We start from the raw sequence: 19,242 nt of genomic DNA on the forward strand, positions 1-19,242 counted from the left end.
TTAAATCGACTCATATAAGTGGGCTTATGTAGTCAGGGTCCACCCTTTCCCTTTACTCTGAATCACCTCTTCTGTCCACTCCAAGGTTGAGCGGATCTGCTGCATCTACCAGCTAAAGCCAATAAGGAAATATATAAAAATTGTTATTTCAAAAAGTTCTCCCAGAATGCATCCCCAAATGGCTGCTGTCTTCTTTGTTATTTTGCTCTGTAAGGATTTTTTCAGTCTCTGCATGTCTGGCTTGATGGATAACCTTTCCAATGTGGAGGAATACTTTAAACTGGAAAGAACAGTATCTTAGGCATTAGAGAAGCTTGAAGAATTCATTTTTCATACCTGCTGCAATGTGTTAATGACCAAAGGTTACACAAAATACAAAGTATTTGGATCTCTTGATATGGAAAGTTAGCAACAATGTTTCATGCCATTTTCCATAGCTGTTCCAAGATCACATCTGTTTGGAACTGAACCGTAGCATGTGTTCTGGGGAACCTGTATGAAATTAACTTTTATAGCTGACTTTACAAGCAGGATCTTTTATTGTCTACAACTTGGCTGGGATTCAGGAAGTTCCCAAAATGATTTATTGTCATATGTGCCTATTCTGTGGCGGCTGATGAAACTGATATATTATTGAACATATGCAGTCATTCTGGCTAGAGACAACAGATCATCTAAGCCTTTTATCCAAAAGGAGTGAAGAATTCACATTGTGGAATGGAAAAGAAAAGTTGAGTATTTTGTTTTAAGTGATAATTACTTGCAGGAACAAAACATTTGTTACCAATCCTCTAATTCTTTTCTCTTTGCCAATATAGCAAAACTTATTAGATTTTAGAATGTATTGTTTACATAAATATTTAAGGTAGTATTTCCCCAATAAATACTTGATTATATTTTTATAATATCTGGGATGGTTAGTTGAATTTATTTCATTATGATAATAAGAACAAAGACCATGAACTTAAATTCTTTGATGTTACTTAATGCGACTCTCTCTCCACAAAACTTCTTCCAGTTTAATAGAAGGACGCCTTTAATCCAGTATTCCACATGGTCCCAAAAGGAATTGGGTGAAATGGTGGGTAATACAATGGAGTTTCTCTCTAGTAGGAGAAAACCTCAACGACTTGTTCTTTTATTGCAAACAAGGAAAATTTCCTTGCATAGATGATAATATGTTTAGCAACAAAAACATAGCATTTTGTTGAATTAGAATACTGAAAATAAATAATTAAATATAATTCTAGAATCTGTACTTGTAGCATATAAAACATTTAATCTTCTGGCAATATCTGGAACTTTGGGATTCAATGTGTTCCTCTCTTCCAGACAGCTAATTGATACACCCATTTTTCAATTAAAAATGGGTAGTCAAAGGCCTAGTTGTTTCAGATAGATTTGAAAATGAAGCTATAAGACTTCAAAACTTGTAAGCCTGTGTTATATGATGAGAAGACTTGGATCTAATTTTCTACTTAAAATGTCAGTAGAAAACAAGCAAATCCCTAGATTTGAGTAAACATTGTCTAGTGGGTCATCTGTGAGACAAAGGCTAGGGTATTTACAGTACTTCAAGTGGAATTAAATCTATCTCTATCTGTCTATCTGTCCTGTTCGTCTGTCCATCCATCCATTGGTTTATTCTTTCTTTTCTCTTAATGAAGGTTTGCACTTTTTTGGAACAATTTGGAGCCTAATTTTGGGATCCTTCCTTGTCTACACTAATCTTTATTTCAGAGCATGTTTTCTTTAAAATGGAAGTACTTTATGTAGATACCACTTTACTCATTTTCATAGGGAGTTTAGGTGTCAACAGATATCATTAACATCCTACAAGTAGAAAAATTAAAACTTAATGGATTTAGCACAAACCTATTTAATTTATCCCTCAAATCCTGGCAATATGTTTTGGTGTTAAAGCCAAGCACAAGAAAAGATTGAGGCCTAGTTGTCCAGATCCCTTGGTTATGTAGAGATATTTGCCTTCTTTCACTTTAATCTGTTGGTTGATGATTTGACAGAGTTACATGTTAATATATTTCCCAGGCAGGTGAGTTAGCGTCATAGAGTAAAACAATCTTTCATAATAGTGGATATCACGACAGATAATCATGTCAGAACAGTATGATTCTGTACCCGGGTGGGCCAGGTAGAAATAGATGACTGTACATTCTGAACTCAAGGCTGGAAGCAAACAATTCAAATGCACGTACATCTTATAGTCAGACACATTGCCTTTTTGTGTGAAGAAGGATAGCACATTTTGAAAGGACTTTGAAACAGTTCAATATGGGTAATGTTAATTTGGTGTAAAACTTCAAGTGGCATATTGCTAATGTCAAAGAACAAAGCAGTTGAGGATCTGGTAACTAATTATTAACAGCACTGTCCTTATTTTATGTAAGTGTGAACAAGAATCATATGTTTCTTATAGTTCATTGTTGTTGATGTGCTTAGTCTTGCTGGTGAAAGTGTGATAATGAGCAGCTAGTTCCTAAGCGTGGCTGTAGTCCCCCTCTTGATAAGCAGTATTTTGTATTTATGCCCAAAGGCCCTGAGGGCGGTGGACAATCTTTACATAAATGAAACAATTTAGTAGTTGTTGTGATTTAAAAGCAGTATTACAGACTTGAGTTAGGACACCCTGTCATAACAATCTCAAGTTAATGACACTGTGACTTGATACTGCAGGAAATGGCTGAGACTAGCAGTTGGAGTTGTCTAGATTTCACATGCAGTGTGGCTCTGCCTTTCCTGAAAATCCATCTAGTATGTGGGTGTTGCTGTGGAAATAGAAAGAATAGATGTTGGTGAGTATGGGGAATTCCCTTTTATCAGGGATTTCAGGAAGAGATGCGATTTTGATACTGTATTTGTTCAAGAGCAAATCAGTAGCTGTGGATACCTGGCTTATCTTATTATAATTTTTTATAAAGATGCTTTATTCAAGAATCTTGAGAGGATGTACCTAAAATTCACGATAGGATAAAAAAGATTCCACTCTAAAAACTGGATGGTTATGGAGTAAAAATACTCCAGATCAAGGATTAATAGCTTGTGTGTTAAAATATAAAAAGAGATGTTGAAGATAAAGGAAGAACAATTTAGAGGAAAAAAAAATGACAGAATTACACAATCCTAAAATGTGGGGTTAGAATAGATCCCAAAGCAGTTGCCCCATTTGCCATTTAGCAGATGAGGCCCAAAGACATTAAGATCCTGTGGCTGGTTAGTAGGAGAAATAGAATTAACATTAGAATTAGGCTCCTACTTCCCAGTCCAGTGCTCTCTCCAGGATGTAAATACCTTAAGAAAACCTAGTTCCATTGCTAAACCAAGCCAGACCAAGGAAGCATCTGAGTGTAAATTGATCTTTGGGTAGATTACTGGTCTTGAGACATAGACATCTCACTCTTCACTGCAAATTAGTAAATTTATCGTCTGAGATAAATCAATTTCATGTGCCTCCAGGAACCCTCAGTCACTTCCTAGGGCCTTTGAACTGGGGATCCGAAAATCTGAGCTCTGGCCTTATTTCTGTCAAGTCACTTAATCTCTCAGGTCTGTTCTTTTATTTATAAAGTTAGAAGAATGATTGAATGATTTCTCATGGCCCTTTTAGTTCCAAATGGCTAAGATTCAATTGAAACACGTTTTAAGAGGAGATATGGGGGCTGTTTCTAGGATGGCTGGGTGGCTATCTTTTTAATATGCAAATGTACATTGTGAATTCTAAAAGGGATGGTGGGTATAAAGTGCTAGTGGAGGAATGTGGACCCAGGTCTTGACAACACCAGTGAACAAATTTGGGAATGATCAAAGAGATCAACGGAATGATATTTAGATAAAACGACGAGAAATGAGCTCAGTAAACACAGAATACAGGCCAAGCTCATTGAGAGTCCATCAGCTGAAAACATGGTAGAACTCAAATCTTTGAGTTTCTCAAGTCTAATCCAATAATGCCATAGGAAAAGGAAATGTTCTGTGATGACACACATTTTTATAAAATGGGTAAAATAAAGTTCAGGTGATGTTTTTAGGAAGATTTTCTCAGAGCCTTTAAAGTGATCAAATTGTTGGGGAAGATCCAAGGTGCAGAATTTCCCAGATGAATTGGTTCATGAAACACGTTGTTTTCTGATACATCTCGTGAGAAATGCTGTGCCAGAACAGACCTAGAAAGAATAGGGAGAAGAGTTCAGGGTGATTCTTTAGAACTGCTAAAGGATGTGGATGAAATGCTGGAAGATGAGAACCAAGTACCTAAACAGGTGTCCTTCTCTGGACACCAGGTCAAGAGATGACTGGGGCCTGATACAGGTTGGGAGTACTGTGATCTTGAAGTGCAGGCCTATGATACAGTACCTGCATTTGCAGTGGGGAAACAACAACTTACAGACTGTCTCATGCTTTCAATAGTGCCAAATGAGTTATGTTACTTAAATGGCTTCTAGTTATTTGCTGGGTTGTAAATAGTATGTGCAACAGTCTATCCTCATGTTGAAGCAAAGATTTTTATATGATTTTTTGGGCAAAAACTTTCAGTATGAACTGTGAGTTACGGGGATAGGTTAGAGCTCAGAATAAGGTAATGGATGAGTATGTATGGTGTGTCCATGCTGGTAGGGACCTGGAGTTCTTCCTTGAGCTCCACCAGTCTTCCTCAGAGGATCAATGGATTCATGTGCACAATTTTGTGCAATGTACTTATCTGCTGTTTCTTGGAAGAATGACTTTCACCAGATTTTTAAATGGGTCTGTAATCTCAAAAGCTTCAATAATACCTTACTATGGCTCATTGTAGAGGGTAAGAAACTAAAGCTCAGAGTGATGAAATAGTTTCCTAGATGTCAATGTAATTGTTTTAGCCTTTGGTTGCTAGCAGTGCAGATCACCCAAGAGCTGGTAAAGCAGCGGGTCTGGTGGAGAATCCACTTGGTGACCCTTGACCATCAATCTTAAAGTTGTCCTTGCCCTTCCTTGGAATTATTCTTTGCCAGGTGCATTATACTTCCTATTTTGCAGGTAGCACACAGGCAGGGCAAATCATTCAGTGACCCAAAACTTGAACATTTGCATTAGGAACTCCAAGGCTTGACTCTCACAAGAAACCACTCGTAATTAATGTGTTATACATTCCATATATAACAGGAAAACCTGGAAATGAGGTTTGGTTTTAAACAGATGATAATCAGGAAAGGTTTCTGCTGTGTTTAGGATCACACTGTAATTTTGTCTTGGATATCTCAAAGATTTTGAAATCAAAAGGGTTTTTATTTTACCTTTTAGGAACATGATATAATTTATCTGCTTGATTGCATTTTAATTAGCACTCCCATTGAACTATTTAAACATTCAAGGATATAAAACGAGCCAACCAAATAGGAAGACATATAGCCAAGGTGTTTGCTACTGGGATGTTATTGTGCATTGCTTTGGGGTAAAGCTTATACCAGACTCAAGTTTAATAGTTTGAAGTGGTTCAAAATAAACCCATTTGTATGCATAATATTTTACATAAGGGTTGAGCTACCTTAGCATTTGTTGAGAATTATGGATATTTGCACAGCTCTGAGGATTTCTGAACATTCTTTCGGAGTAAATCAGCCATTTCCACAATTAAAAATTGAAAATAGAAGAGTTTTGTAGGGGACAGTTTTATAGATGTCTTGGGTGGTTAGGTGATGATCTTGGGAACCCTGAAACCACAGCAGAGTGTTGCCATGTGATGGTATTGGGGGAAGAAAGGAAAAGGGAAGGATAAAAACCACAAGAACTACCTTAATTTAGGAGGGTGATTTTTAACTCTCTTTATGGTATGGCATGAATTGATAGCCCAGCATGGTATGTACCGGTCTTCTGGGAGCCTGCACTTTTCAATCCTGTATGAGGCTAGTAAGATTAAAAAAATAAAGGTGAGGTAAAGAGAATTTGCCCTTCTGGCCCCAACCTTGGAGCCCTAACTTCTAAAACCTTTTGAGGAAGGTGGGTTTAGCAGGTGGACTCTTGGCTGATCCCTTCAGTTTTTTGGTATTGACTGTAGGGGGTCAGATGAGTTATGTGTAGCTTTGGCTACTGGTCAGATTGTGTGATTATCCATTGTTGATCAGCTCACAAAGTTAAGTTGATAATTAATTTATATGATAGATTATGAATTTTAAAATAAAATATAATCATGAACTGCATAATGACATTTTAGTAGACAGCAGAACCCATGAGAACCTGTGACCAGGATCTCATAAGATTATGATGGGACTGAAAAATTCCTGTCACTGAGTGGTGTCCTAGCCTCTGTGACATCACAGCACAGTCCATTACTCAAATGTCTGTAGCGATGCCACTGTTGATAAATACACAATACTCCCAGTCATGTAAATGTGTAGCACATTCAACTATGCATAGTACCTAATATTTGACAATATAAAGGATGGCTCCTGGTTTGTGTTATTTAGCATGTACTCTTCCTTTTATAAAAAGAGGTGACTGTCACACAGTATACTGTGTTACATTGACAGCAGCCTCATCTGCCTTGTGCTTAGCATCTCTTGATTGCATCAAGAGGCCACGTGAAGTGACTAACTTAGACCATCTAGATTTGTGTAAGTACTGTAGGATGTTCGCACAACCATGAAATCACATAATATCTTTTCAGAACGTATCCTGTCAATATGTGACTCATGACTTTATCTACTATAAGAAGAAATGATAGAACTATTACACGGATTGCTCAACCAGCAGCTGGTCCACTTAGAATTCACTGCAATGAAATATATAAACCTTCCCCTAAGTCACACCATGACCAGAAATCTCTAAAGATTAAAAATAAATCATATACCTGTGTAGCTCTGAAAGAGAAGCTGAAGCAAATTTAGAGCTGGTGACACAACACAAATTGTTTAGCAGCCCTGCGGTTGTGACATCTCATTGAACTGAGCAATTCAGTGGACAAAATTATTATTTTTGGGTGCATTCAGAATTACAAATTTTTCAAAGGAGGGCATTTTCATATTTGTAATAACACATCACAATATAGTCCACTCAAAAATAATTTTGTAACAATTGAATTGGTCTCAACAAGAACTATCAGTTCCTCATGTGGGATGTCTGTAGTATTTTTGGGCCCAGATATGATGAACAGTCAGACACACTTGACCTCTGAACTCTTAATGCTTAAACAATGCACTGTCAACTCAATAACTGACATTGCTGATGGCAAGGGTCCCATCCGATGACTGACTTGTCTTCTCCCATCGACTTCCTCATAAAAAAGAGGGAAGGAGGACAACAAAAGGGAGGCAAGCCAGAATCTTTATCCATTCTGGGCTCTTTGCGTTGGAGCTGACAAGTGAGAGAGAAAGTGCACACTTCCTGCTCTTTCTCTGGGAGCCCATTAAGCCTTCTCTCTGGTAAACAGGCCTGCTGTTGCTTTTGTTGAGTTCTCCCTACCCCCATTTGTTTAAAGCATTGAAAGTCCTACAACTGCAGTGGCCATCATTCTCCCAGAAAACAACAAGCACAATGGCAGGATGACAATGGGAGAGGGAGGCTGGCTTCAGTCCCTTTGTATCTCAGGGTTTCCGGGGTTTGTTAGGTCAGTGCAGCTGCTATTTCCATGTAGGTCCTGGGGCTGACAGGTGGAACACGTTTTCTCGGGTTGATCCGCCACCTTTTTCGGTAACACGCTTTTGCCTTTTCCAGGTGTCATGGGGCATGAACAAGGAAGTTCTCCCCATTCTCGCTAGTTCTTAGATTTCTGACTAAGGGCCTGTCAGGGCCGGTGCTGTATGCTTATGTTACCAGCCTCTCACTTGGGATGAGATCTAGGACTTTGTGGGTGCTCAGAACCTGCCTCTGCCTCCTTTGCAACCCTACCCAATACAGTGGACCCTTGACTTAGAACTTGATTGGTTCCCAAGGGTGGATTGTAACTCAAGTTAACCAACTTGAGTCAATACAGCTGAGATCTGGATGTTTATCTGAGTACGTGCTAGATAACAAGAGGCAGATGAATCTTCCACTAAAAGAATTAGCCCAAGTTGTTTGTATGTCAGGCTGGTCATAGCTTGAGGGTGTACTGTACTTGGTGGTCTGTCTCAGGGTGTGGGGAGAAGAAAGATGATTACAAGAAGCTGAGATGAATGAGCCACTGATAACTTGTGCCTTGGCTCAAAAATCTTCGTAGTTCTTTATTTCCTATCCACAATGTTCCCTAAGGGAATATTCTTGGTTGAGTCACTGAAAATTTGTGTGACCTCACATAGTTCACTTATATTTTCTCAGTTTCAGCATCTTCACCGGTAAATTAGAGTAGATTGTGGTTCTCAAAGTATAATTCCTGGCCCAGGAACATGAGCAGGGTCAGGAGCTTTTTAGAAGTGCTAATTCTTAAACCCCAGCAGGGACCTAACGGACCAGACATGCTGGGTAGGGCCCAACTGCTGGTGTTGTCTCCACAAGCCCTCCAGGGGATGCTGATGCAGGCTGAAGTTGAAGACCCCTGAAAAAGAAGATCTGGTATATTCTTTCTAGGACTTGACTTTCTAACGACTCTTCTTTCAGCTCATCAAGCTGGTTAAGACCCAAAACCTTACACATACACAATAACATTTTCCAGAGGGAGGAAGTGGTGATCCAGGGTGGTCAGCTGTGAGCATCTGTGCTCACATGCAGATGAAGAATTAGGGCCATGTGATGAGAGGAAAACCAAAGACCTGTGACCTAGCTTGTCAGGCTAAAAGCCTCTCCTTACAAACTTCCATACCTCTCCCAAACCCTTTAGAAATGAGTTCATGGGGCAATGACATGTACTTGACACCTGTTGAATGGCTCTGGCTGCAGCTATGTGGATTTGCACATTTGCTTGCTCTGAAAAGAGAAAAGGTGTTTCTTCTTTTTTTCCTTTTCCTTTTGCTCAGGGATCAGTTCATTGTTTGTTAAAGATGGTTCGAGAACACAAATAATGCTGAGTGGCCTCATCTGTTAAAATAACTGCTGTTTGTATCTTAAGGATATAAAGACAGGTCCTTCTGTAATAGGTAGCAAAGTTATTATAAGGTGTGATGGAAAATATGTGAATCCTTAAATTAAACAAAATTTATTACAGTAAAAGATACAATGTCATTATCCCACCTCAAAATACTTCCCTGTGGGCCGGGGATTTAGCTCAGTGATTCTACCACCTGCCTGGTAAGCGCAAGGACCCAAGTTCAGTCCCTGGTACACCCCGCCCCCCAAATTACTCCCCCATGCTTTGAATACTCTTATCTCATTGTTCTTGCTACTTTCTGCAGTAGTTCTGGAGTCCTCTTTCATGTCTCTAGTTGCATTGTCATGGCTGCCTTGAGGTCTTGGATTGATCCATAATGTTTACCTTTCATGGTCACTTTGACTTTGGGGAAGGGGCAGGAGTTGTTTGGTACCAGATTTGGTAAAGAAGGTGAACGAGCACACACTGTAATGGTTTTACATGCCTTCCTTTCCATTGGATTAAAAGCATTCACCAAATTTTGATCACAACCTTGTAAAGACTTTTCTGAAAGAGGACTCTAAGAATTGCTCTAGAAAGTGGCAAAACAATGTAAGTGTGCTTGAAGAGAAGGGGAATATTTTGAGGGGACTAGTAGCAATGTGCCATTTGTTGTAATACAAATTTTAAGTTTAAACATTCACTGTGTATTTTGATCACACTTCATATGGTAAAGCTCTGATGAGGCTCACTGTATATGTGATTTCTCCTGCTTTTTATGCATCAGCCTCTCCTGCATCCATGGTTTTGTGACTTCTGCTTATCTTTTGGGACTTAGTACAGGCATCAGTCTCTCTTGGTGCTCTCTGTCCTTATCTGTATCACAGCCATCACATGGTGTATCCTGATTCCTCCTAGCGTCCTTTTCCTGACCTAGCACAGCTCTGTGAGGACAGCGGCTGCTTCTCCTTGCTCATCTCACCCTCAGGATCTTGCACAGTGCCAAGAACATGAGAAGGCATCAGTAATTACTTATTTACAGAGAATATCTTCATGTCTTGTCCACCCTCTATTAGATTAGTTGTTCATTTTTCCTACTCATTCGCTTATATATTGACCAAATATCCATTGTGGGAAGAGTAGACATTGCCTAATGATGCTGGGTACTGTCAGGGATTTGGGAAAGAGCCTATTGTACCCTCTCTGCAAGGATCTCATGGTTCAGGAGCTTCCTTTGCTTCTATTTTGTTTATGCACCTCAGATGTGGAGGCCAGTTCACAGTACACTGCAGTCCTTCATCTTTCCAAGCTCTGCTTTGACAGACTGCATGTCATCTTTTCACTCCTGTTTTTGTCCTTTCTGTAGGCAACCAGCTTAACATGCCTATGTGTATTCTTTTATTTGCCTATATTCTTATAAAATATGCCTTTTTTTGTTTTGTAAGCATGTGTTTTAGATTTACATACATGGCATATATAAAATGTCATTTTGCTTCTGTCTCTTTCTACTTGGTGTGTTATCAGGCCTCTGAGCTGTGTGTGCACTGAGTCAATGCCAGCTCACTGCTGTAGACTACTCCACCGTGGGCATCCACGTTTCCTCTTCTGTTCTCATGGTGACGAGTGCCTAGGCTGCCTCCTGCTCCCCCTGACCTCCAGTGCTGCCAGGAACACATTCATACGTGTAGAATCCTTTTGGAAATCTAAGAGAGAATTTCTAAGAATTACTGGCGCATATTGTGTGCCTTGTGTCTTGGAGGCTGCGTGGCTGAGTCAAAGCACAGGATGTCCTCATACTGGCTGAGCACTCCCGGACCCTCTGCTGAAGGACCCCAATCATGCAGGTTGTCAGGAATTTATATTTATAACATGAATGAAAGATTATAATCCTTTGTCTTTTTTAACCTTGAAATATCTTTTTCCAGTAGGTTGTTAGCTTTGTTCAGGGTTCCCTTTGCTCAAACCAACCAACCAACCAACCAACCAACCTTTTTTTCCCCAACTTCTCCAAAATGTCTAAGAGAATTTTGAATGATCTCTGGCCCTAAAGGTCTTTTGATTATGAGCAAAAGTGGGCAGCTTTTTACTGTAACATAAGATTTTCCTAGGTAGCATCCTCCATATGTGGCTCTTAGCATGATAAGTGAGTTGATTAACTGAGCCTAAATGCAGAGAAACTCTTAAGTATTAACCCCCAATCTCCCTAAATGTCAGTCTGTTTTGGAAATAGAACTACAGGTATTGTAAGGATGTGTTACAAAGAAGTCGTACATACTAGTCATAATGCCACAATCAAAACAAGAAAAAAGAAAGGAAAAATCCATAAGAGAGTACTTGTGACTTTGGACCTTAGGACCCAAGACTTGGAAAGGCTGCAGGACCTAATTGGTTTTCCTTTGGGTAAGCCTCTGGTTTCTTCCTCATGTGAATTCAGAACCAACCTTCTGAATGGTTCCTGTTGGTTCTATGTATTTTATCCTGGCCAGCAGGCAGTACATTAGAGTTAGCAAAACTTCAAGGAGCCAAATGTAGTTTTTTTAAAAATCCCAATTCCTTGGTATGTGTTAAGGGCCTTTTTGATCCAGCTCAGTGACAATCCCATGTGCTCTGCCCAGGACCTACCCTCTTCTGGGCCATGGGAAGCCACATCAATCCCATTCCACAGTTCCCCTTAGCATGTCACTGTGTGTGAAGCTGGCATCCCTGCTGGATTTTACCCATGCTTAAGACCCAGCCCAAGCTATATCCCTTCTGTTTAACTCCACAACCCTCTCTCACCCCACAAGCTGTGGCTGTATCAGCTCTAAACTCAGTTCATGTGAATATTGTAATATTGTACTTGCTATGTCTCTATCTGCCCCGGGCTTCACTTAATTTTGAGTTTCTTGAGAAAGGAATAGGGTCATGTTTATTATGTGTCACTAGTTGACTCTCAAATATACAGTGAAGACTCAGTAATTCTCTCTAACATGAGAGAAATCTTTTATGTTGCCCACTAAAGATTACCAGCTGATAGCCCAGATCCTCAAGCTTTAAAAACATCAGCAGACTTATCTGAATTCATGCTATTGTGTTACTAGTTAAATGTATAAAACCTTCCATATACTATTCATACCTTAAAAGGAAATTTCTGGAATTGGAGTACTCATAGTAACATAGAGGAGTGACCATAATAATGTAGTTAATAGGGAGCGACCTGGTGGCTGGAAGGGGAGGGGAGGGACGTTAGAGGGATGACAGTCCTTTCAGTGCCATTCAGATACCTCATCTCTGTAACTTATCAGTATTTCGGGATGTGTTGGGTATGTTCACACAGTAACTCCCACTGGGTTTTACATTTATAGGTTTCTCAATAATGTGGGTACATAAGTATGTAGTTCATGGAATCTGAGCATTATTTTGATATGAGTCAATTTTGTTGCTGTTGTTATTTTGTTTTTTTGAGACAGGATCTCACTATGTAGTTCAGGCTGGCCTTGGAACTCACTGTGTAGCCTAGGCTGGCCTTGAATTCCTGACGATCCTCCCGCCTCAGCCTCCTAAGTGTTGGGATTATAGATGTGCACCACTATGCCTGGCTGTTGGGTCAGATTTTATCATGAGCACAATGCACTGATACTTCTCTCCCAATAAGAGGTATTTGATGATTGATTTCATTGCCTAAAGTTCACAGCTAGATGAAGTAGAAATAATGTAGGAAGCATAAGAATGGTTCTCTTCAAGGTAAAGATTCCCTTCTTTGGTTCCTCAGGTAGGCACACCCCTGTCCTAACTTCTTCCTTGGCCCTGATTAGTAGTGGCTGTGCCCTTGCTCCATGAACACAGAAGTCAGCGGGATCAGTCAGACCTAGATGTTCACATGTGGGCCATTGACACTTGGCAGTGGTCTCTCTCCATCTCCTTTTTCTATCTTTGTGTGTGTGTGTGTGTGTGTGTGTGTGTGTGTGTGTGTGTGCTTGTTTTATTTTCCTTCCTTTGTTTGGCACAATGTTTTCATCTTTTTTTTTTTAAGGAGAAAAGGTTTGTTTTAGCTCAGTTTGTAGAGGTTTCAGTCCATAGTTAGCTGGCTCCATGGCAAGGTGGCATGGCAGAGAGGCTTGATGGAGGAGAAGCAGTCCACAGCAGGTCAGGCAGGAGCCAGTGAGGCAGCGAGGCAGTGATCAGTGAGCTTGCTTTCTTTTCCATCCAGGGTACAAGACTGTTGATGCCACCCACACCAAGGATGGGCCTTCCCATTATCCACAAGCAGAACTATGCTAAACCAGCCAGTAGACTAATTTAGTGACCACACACCCTTAATCTGTAATCACATACCCTAAATCCAGTCACTCATAGAAAGACCCAGCTATGAGTACATGAGGCTTTGGAGGGACATCTAGATACAAGTCATAACATCCATCAGTTCTGATCTGATCTTTAGTTTTAGGGCCTCTAGAGGCAATTTCCTGTCAAAATCTGAGGAGAGATCACCATCACCATTCATTTTAAGTACAAGAGACCAGGCATAATGAGAGTTTTAGGAAATAATCGTAGCAAGAGATAAAACAGCTTCTTTTAAAGAAAGACTGATAATCCTAGAAAACTGACAAAATCAATAGTCACAATTGAGGAACAATACTTCAGTAATTTTCCAATCACACTATCAACTTAAATCAGTAAAATTCCTCAGCACTGGTAATAGACATATAATAAGATAAGAACCTCTCGATAATTATTTCTAAAAATGTATCTAAGCACTAACAAATGAAGACCTTTGGAGAAAACTTCAAACCTTGGATACAAAAGGAAATAGAAAATGTTTCTAATAAACGCATTTGGAAATAAGGGACAAGAAAGAAAAGAAAGAATAGAAGGAAAAAATAGAAAGAAAGACTTTTAAAATAAGGAGAGGAAGAGGGGTGTGTGTGTGTTAAAAAGGCAGCAAGATATATCATGTACAGACACAAATTCCCTATGATGAATGCTATCATTATGTATATCTAAAGTATACCAATAAATGTTTTGCTTCAAAAAGTAAAAAATAAAAATAAAGGTATTTTATCCAAGTGTGGTGGCACACACTTGTACTTCCAGCATTCTGGAAGGCTGATGTAGGAGGATTGCAAGTTCAAGACCAGCCTAGGCAATCTAGCAACTTGGTGAAACTGTCTCAAAATAAAAAATAAAAAAGGGCTGGGGATATAGTTCAATTTGAAGGCTTTAGGTTCAATCTCCAATGCCACAAAATAAAATAAAAGGCATTAAGGATCATAAAATAAGTTTAAAAGGACTGAAATGTTACAAAGCATGTTCTCCAAATACAATGAAATTAAATTAGAAAACAATAGCAAAAGAAAATTTTAAAAACACAAGATTTTGGGGAGAGATTTTACAACTAAACCATAGAAGAATAATTTCAAGTTCTGAGTAATTAGAAAAAATATATACAAAGGGCTAGGGATATAGTTCAGTGGAGTGATGTACCTGGGTTCAATCTCCAAGACACACACACACACATACACACACACAAAAGTAAATTACTCTTAAAGCCACTGTGTATCTGTGAAAAAAAAGTTAAAATAATTTTGAGAAGAGAGAGTTTTAGAACCCAGGCTTGGTGGCAGATGTCTGTAATCCCAGCACTTGGTCCCAGCACTTGGGAGCCTGAGGCAGGAGGATCGTAGTGAGTTCAAGGCCAGCTTCGGCTACATAGTTAGTTCAAGTTCAGTCTGAATTACATAGCAAGACCGTCTTAAAAAACAAAAACAAAAAAAGAGAGAGAGAAAGAGTTTTAGCGTCTCAATGACCTTCTCAAGGGTCGGAGGACTTTCCTCATGAAGAACAGTATGGCTGATTGTATGATGCTGAATTATATTTGGAAAAAAACCTCTATTTTTATTTTATAATATTTGTATTGAAATATAAGTAACACTAGGCCAGGGATGTAGTTCAGTGGCACTTCACCTGCCTGGCAAGTGCAAGGTCCTGACTTCAGTCCCCAGTGCCAGAAAAGCAAAAACAAGCACACAAAAATACCCAACAGCAGCAACAACAACAAAATAAAACAAAGTTACACTGACCTACATATCTGAATTAAAAATGAAAGGAAAGAGTTATGTAGAAGAGTCAAGAAGATCTCTCTTCCAAATGATCTGACATTGATAATACTTTGCTCACAGCCCAAACTCTTCAGTGAAATGAAGTGGACACACGTTTACATACCACATCGTTTCTCTGGTGTGAGAAACAAGGTGGAATAAGGACCAAAATGTTTAATAGACATTGGGAGACAGGAAGGAAATGTTCAGATGGAAAGGGAAACAAGAGAGAGGAAAGGGTGAAAGGAAGGAAGAGACAAAAGAAAAAAAAGAATAGAAGGAACAAAATGGGAACCAAGCTTTTGTAAATAAGGAGGGGAAGGGGTTAAAGGAAGGGGAGAGGATGGGGAAAAAAAGAATCAAGATATATTATGTACAGATACAAATTCCCTCTGATGAATGTGATCATTATGTCTATCTAAAATGCACCAATAAAATTAGACACTTTTTTGTTTGTTTGTTTGTTTTTGTACCAGGGATCAAACCTTGGGTCCTTGGGCTTGTGAGGCAGGTAGCAGAAGCACTGAGCTAAATCTCTGGCCCTGCACCAATAAAATTAATTTAAAAACACTGGACAGAGAAACACAAAGTCTACCTAGTGAGGAGGCTCTGGAATGCCAGGCTGTTTCTGAGACTGCAGGCAGCAGAGCCTTGACTCATCATACTGGGCATGCAGATTTGCCCAGGAGCTGGACCAACAGCTGGAACATCAAAGATGCTGAGAGAGATACCTGTCCTTCAAGCTGGGACCTTGCAGGTGAAAGATACTGACACAGACAGCTGAAGGAGCAGCTAGAGACCTCCCACTCATCAGGAAAACTGTATAGTCCTATAATTTGGGTTATGTTGTAGGTGTCTGGCAATAGAGCAGGGACAGAGTCTTCAGTGGAGGATCTTGTACTTGGAAATCAATCTTGGGGCTCTCTGAAAAACAAAGTCCTCTGAACAGCCAGAAGGGCTTGTGGGCTGCCATGGAAGGGAGCTATTGAGATTTAAGACCACAGGAAGAAAAGAGTCAGTGTTGGTGGACGTTCTGAGTGAGGAGGGCACATTCTTCCCAGCTGGAAGGATCTGGCTGGACTGCTGTAGTGACTGCTCTTGATGCTTCTGTTGCTTCCTCAGTTTGAACCACCTCTTCCTGAACCAGACCTTTGTTGTTTTCTCCTGTAGGTTGAGTCTTGCAGCCAGCTCTTTTCAGTCTGGCTAAACAGAGCCTCCAGTTCTTTGTGCTGCTTGTTAGTGAATGAGGTGCATCCTTGATGTTTCTTCCAAATGGTGGGATTGGGTTGGACCTGTGGTGTCAAATACGTCCTGGAATAATCTGGGCTGATTAAAGTGTGTGGCTGGAGAGTCACAGGAAGCATTCTGTTCATCGGGGATACTGTGAGATGGCTTGGGTCCTGTGGTATCAAATTCCTGCCATCCTAATTCTGGTTTTGGAAAGAGTCTGGCTGAGGATTTTCCAGGGCTGTTCTGTTCAGGATTTTTGAAATCTGGAATGAAAGGCCTGTGGTGAGTTTCCTTGCAGTGCCCATTTTCAGTCCAACTTGGTGAGTCTCTTTTAAGAATGCAGTTTTCCACATGCCACAGTGGTTTCATCTTTTCCTAATGCATCTGGTGGAAAACACAGCCACACCCTAATACCTACCTTTTATTTTTTTTAAAAGGATATTATTTATTATAGTTCCACTGTGTTACAGCCTCTCCTCTTTTCTCATTCTAACATGCTCAAGTGAAATTATTATATTTCTATGTGTAAAGAAGCATATTACATCTTACAAAATAACATTCCCAACACTTCCATTTATGATCGTGTGCATTAATGATTTTATGTAAATTGTACATATTAGTTTTTACTCAGTAGACATTCAGCAAAGGTACAGCTGGATAAATAAAAATCAGTCATTCATGAAACTTAACAGAAGCCGTTTTGTGAGAGTAGAATGACAAAACCAGATCTTAGAGAACTTGTTACAGGGAGGAGCATTTTTTAATAGACAAACTCACTGGACAAATTAAGAATCCACATTGATTGATTGGTGTCTTGTTAGGGTAGTTAATTCATTTCTACAACTTTTCTATTGTAGTCTATTGTTTAGTAACCTAATTATTCACATGGTAAGCACTAGAGGCAGATGGTTTTAAAGACAGAAAATGAAAGACAATAAAATGCAGCCCCACTAAGGGCCAAACATGGTGGAACTCCAGGATCGAATCTGAAGCAGCCAAGATCAAACTGCCATTATACATGGGCTTAAATCTTGAATTTAAATTTATTACAATATTTCAACCTATCCTACTTTGGTTTTTAATTAAACTTTCCCAAGATCCTTTTTTTTGGTGGGTACTTATTCACAGATTCTTAGAAATAAGTCAGAAGTTTCAGGACAAAAAAAACTTTGCTTTATACCCCTGAATAAAAACCCATAGAATTTGCCCTAACTGCAAAAACTACTATAGGAGAAGATTTTTAGGTTAAGTAGGGGTTTTATTTTCCTTATAGATTGAAGGGTAAATCTCTAAAATTTCTGAAGCTAATGTCATAGAGGACAATCAGTTTTTTGCTCTTGATGTCATAAACTCCCAGTTTGGAACCAGAAAAATAAAATATTTTTCCATTAAGTTTACTGGTACATTTAAAGCAAACAATACAGTTACATTTATCATTGGAATCTCGTACCTTTACAGGATATGTCTTGGTTCTTCTTTTTTCCCCATATCCCTGCCCTCCCTTCACTGTCTTCACCCCTCCCTATTTACAAAGACAGTGTTTCCATTTTTCCCTTTTTTCACATTTTTTCTTTACCCTTATTTCCTTTCCCCCTCCCCTTCCCACTTCCCCTTTAGCCATTTTCTTCCTATTTCACCCTCTCAATTATATCATTGGAACTTTATGTACACTTTTAGTTTTTCACACCAGAGAAGCTATTTGGTATTTACTCAACTGTGTCCTATTTATTTTCACTTAGGAGAATAGTCTCAATGTGCACCCATTTAGCTATAAATGTTTCTAGTTTCTCATTCTTTATGACTCAGTAGTACTCCATTTTATAGAAAAACCACATCTTCTTTATCCAGTCTCCAGTTGATGGGCATTTGGTTTGTTTCCAAGTTTTAACTATTATGAACTGTGCCATTATAAACATGGGTGCACATATATCACTGTGGTATGATTCTTTTAATTTCATGGAAAGATACCCAGCACAGGGATGGCTGGGTCAAATGGAACCTCTAGTCCTAGTTCTTTGAGGTATCTCCATATTCATTTCCGAAGTGGTTGTACCACTCTGTACTCCCACCAACAATGGAGAAGGGTTCCTTTCTCCCCACCAGGATTTATTATTGGTTGATTTCTTGATAGCGCCATTCTTTCTGGTGTGAGGTGGAATCTCAGTGTTGTTTTCATCTGCATCTCTCGATGTACCAATAAACTCAATTAAAGCTGAAAAAAAAAAAGAACTCAAAAAATCAGACCACCCAAATACAAAGACCTGATTCAAAAATGGGCATCTGAAATGAAAAGACATTTCTCAGACAAAGAAATAAAAGCAGCAAATAAATATATGAAAAAAACCTACCTTTTAATTCTTACTCCAAAGTCTTAGGATCTAGAATTTGGGATTCTCACTGGTCTTGGATGGGTTTGGTGCTCACTCTCATCCAAGACAGTGTGGCCCAGGAAATATGACTGTGTTAGATGGACATGGCTACTGGGAGCTCTTGCCATCAAGGCAGGCATGGCAGGCTGTGTCTGCCTTCTAGCCTGCTTGTGCTATAACCACCATCTTCGTGTAAGAAAGTGTTTCCTAGGCACTAGCCTGATCAGTTTTGAGAACTATCCAATTCTTTTTCATTTTAATACTAAAGAAAAGAAGGGAGAAAGGAAGAAGAGGAGGAGGGATGGAGGAAGGAAGGAAGGAAAAAGGAAGAAAGGAAGGCAAGAAGGAAAGAGGGAGAGGGGAGGAAGGAGGGAAGAAAAGAAATAAGGAAAAGAAGAGAGACAGGGAGGAATACAACTTGGAGTGTTTTCTAATGAGTCTTTGTTCAGTTGTAACACATGCATTTCCACGTGAGATATGGGGTGCACATGTTCAGAAACGTGTAGCACCAGAGACTGTAGTGCAACATGTACTCTCCTGGGGAGCTAGCTTGTGGACTTTCCAGTGTGCACCCCACACAGAAATCTTCCAAGGA

At 39.5% G+C, this 19,242-nt stretch overlaps 1 protein-coding gene across 1 annotated transcript; it reads right to left on the reverse strand.

Moving 5' to 3' along the window:
• Positions 1-15,639: 15,639 nt before the first annotated feature.
• LOC104861600 (arginine-fifty homeobox) lies at positions 15,640-16,421 on the reverse strand. The gene is given in 4 exon segments (XM_033761787.1): positions 15,640-15,782; positions 15,785-15,961; positions 15,996-16,244; positions 16,247-16,421. Coding segments are annotated over 4 exon segments (744 nt in total).
• Positions 16,422-19,242: the final 2,821 nt, after the last annotated feature.

This window comes from Fukomys damarensis, unplaced genomic scaffold (genome assembly GCF_012274545.1).
Source record: "Fukomys damarensis isolate Sample0158 unplaced genomic scaffold, DMR_v1.0_HiC HiC_scaffold_10, whole genome shotgun sequence".
Lineage (NCBI taxonomy): Eukaryota > Metazoa > Chordata > Mammalia > Rodentia > Bathyergidae > Fukomys > Fukomys damarensis.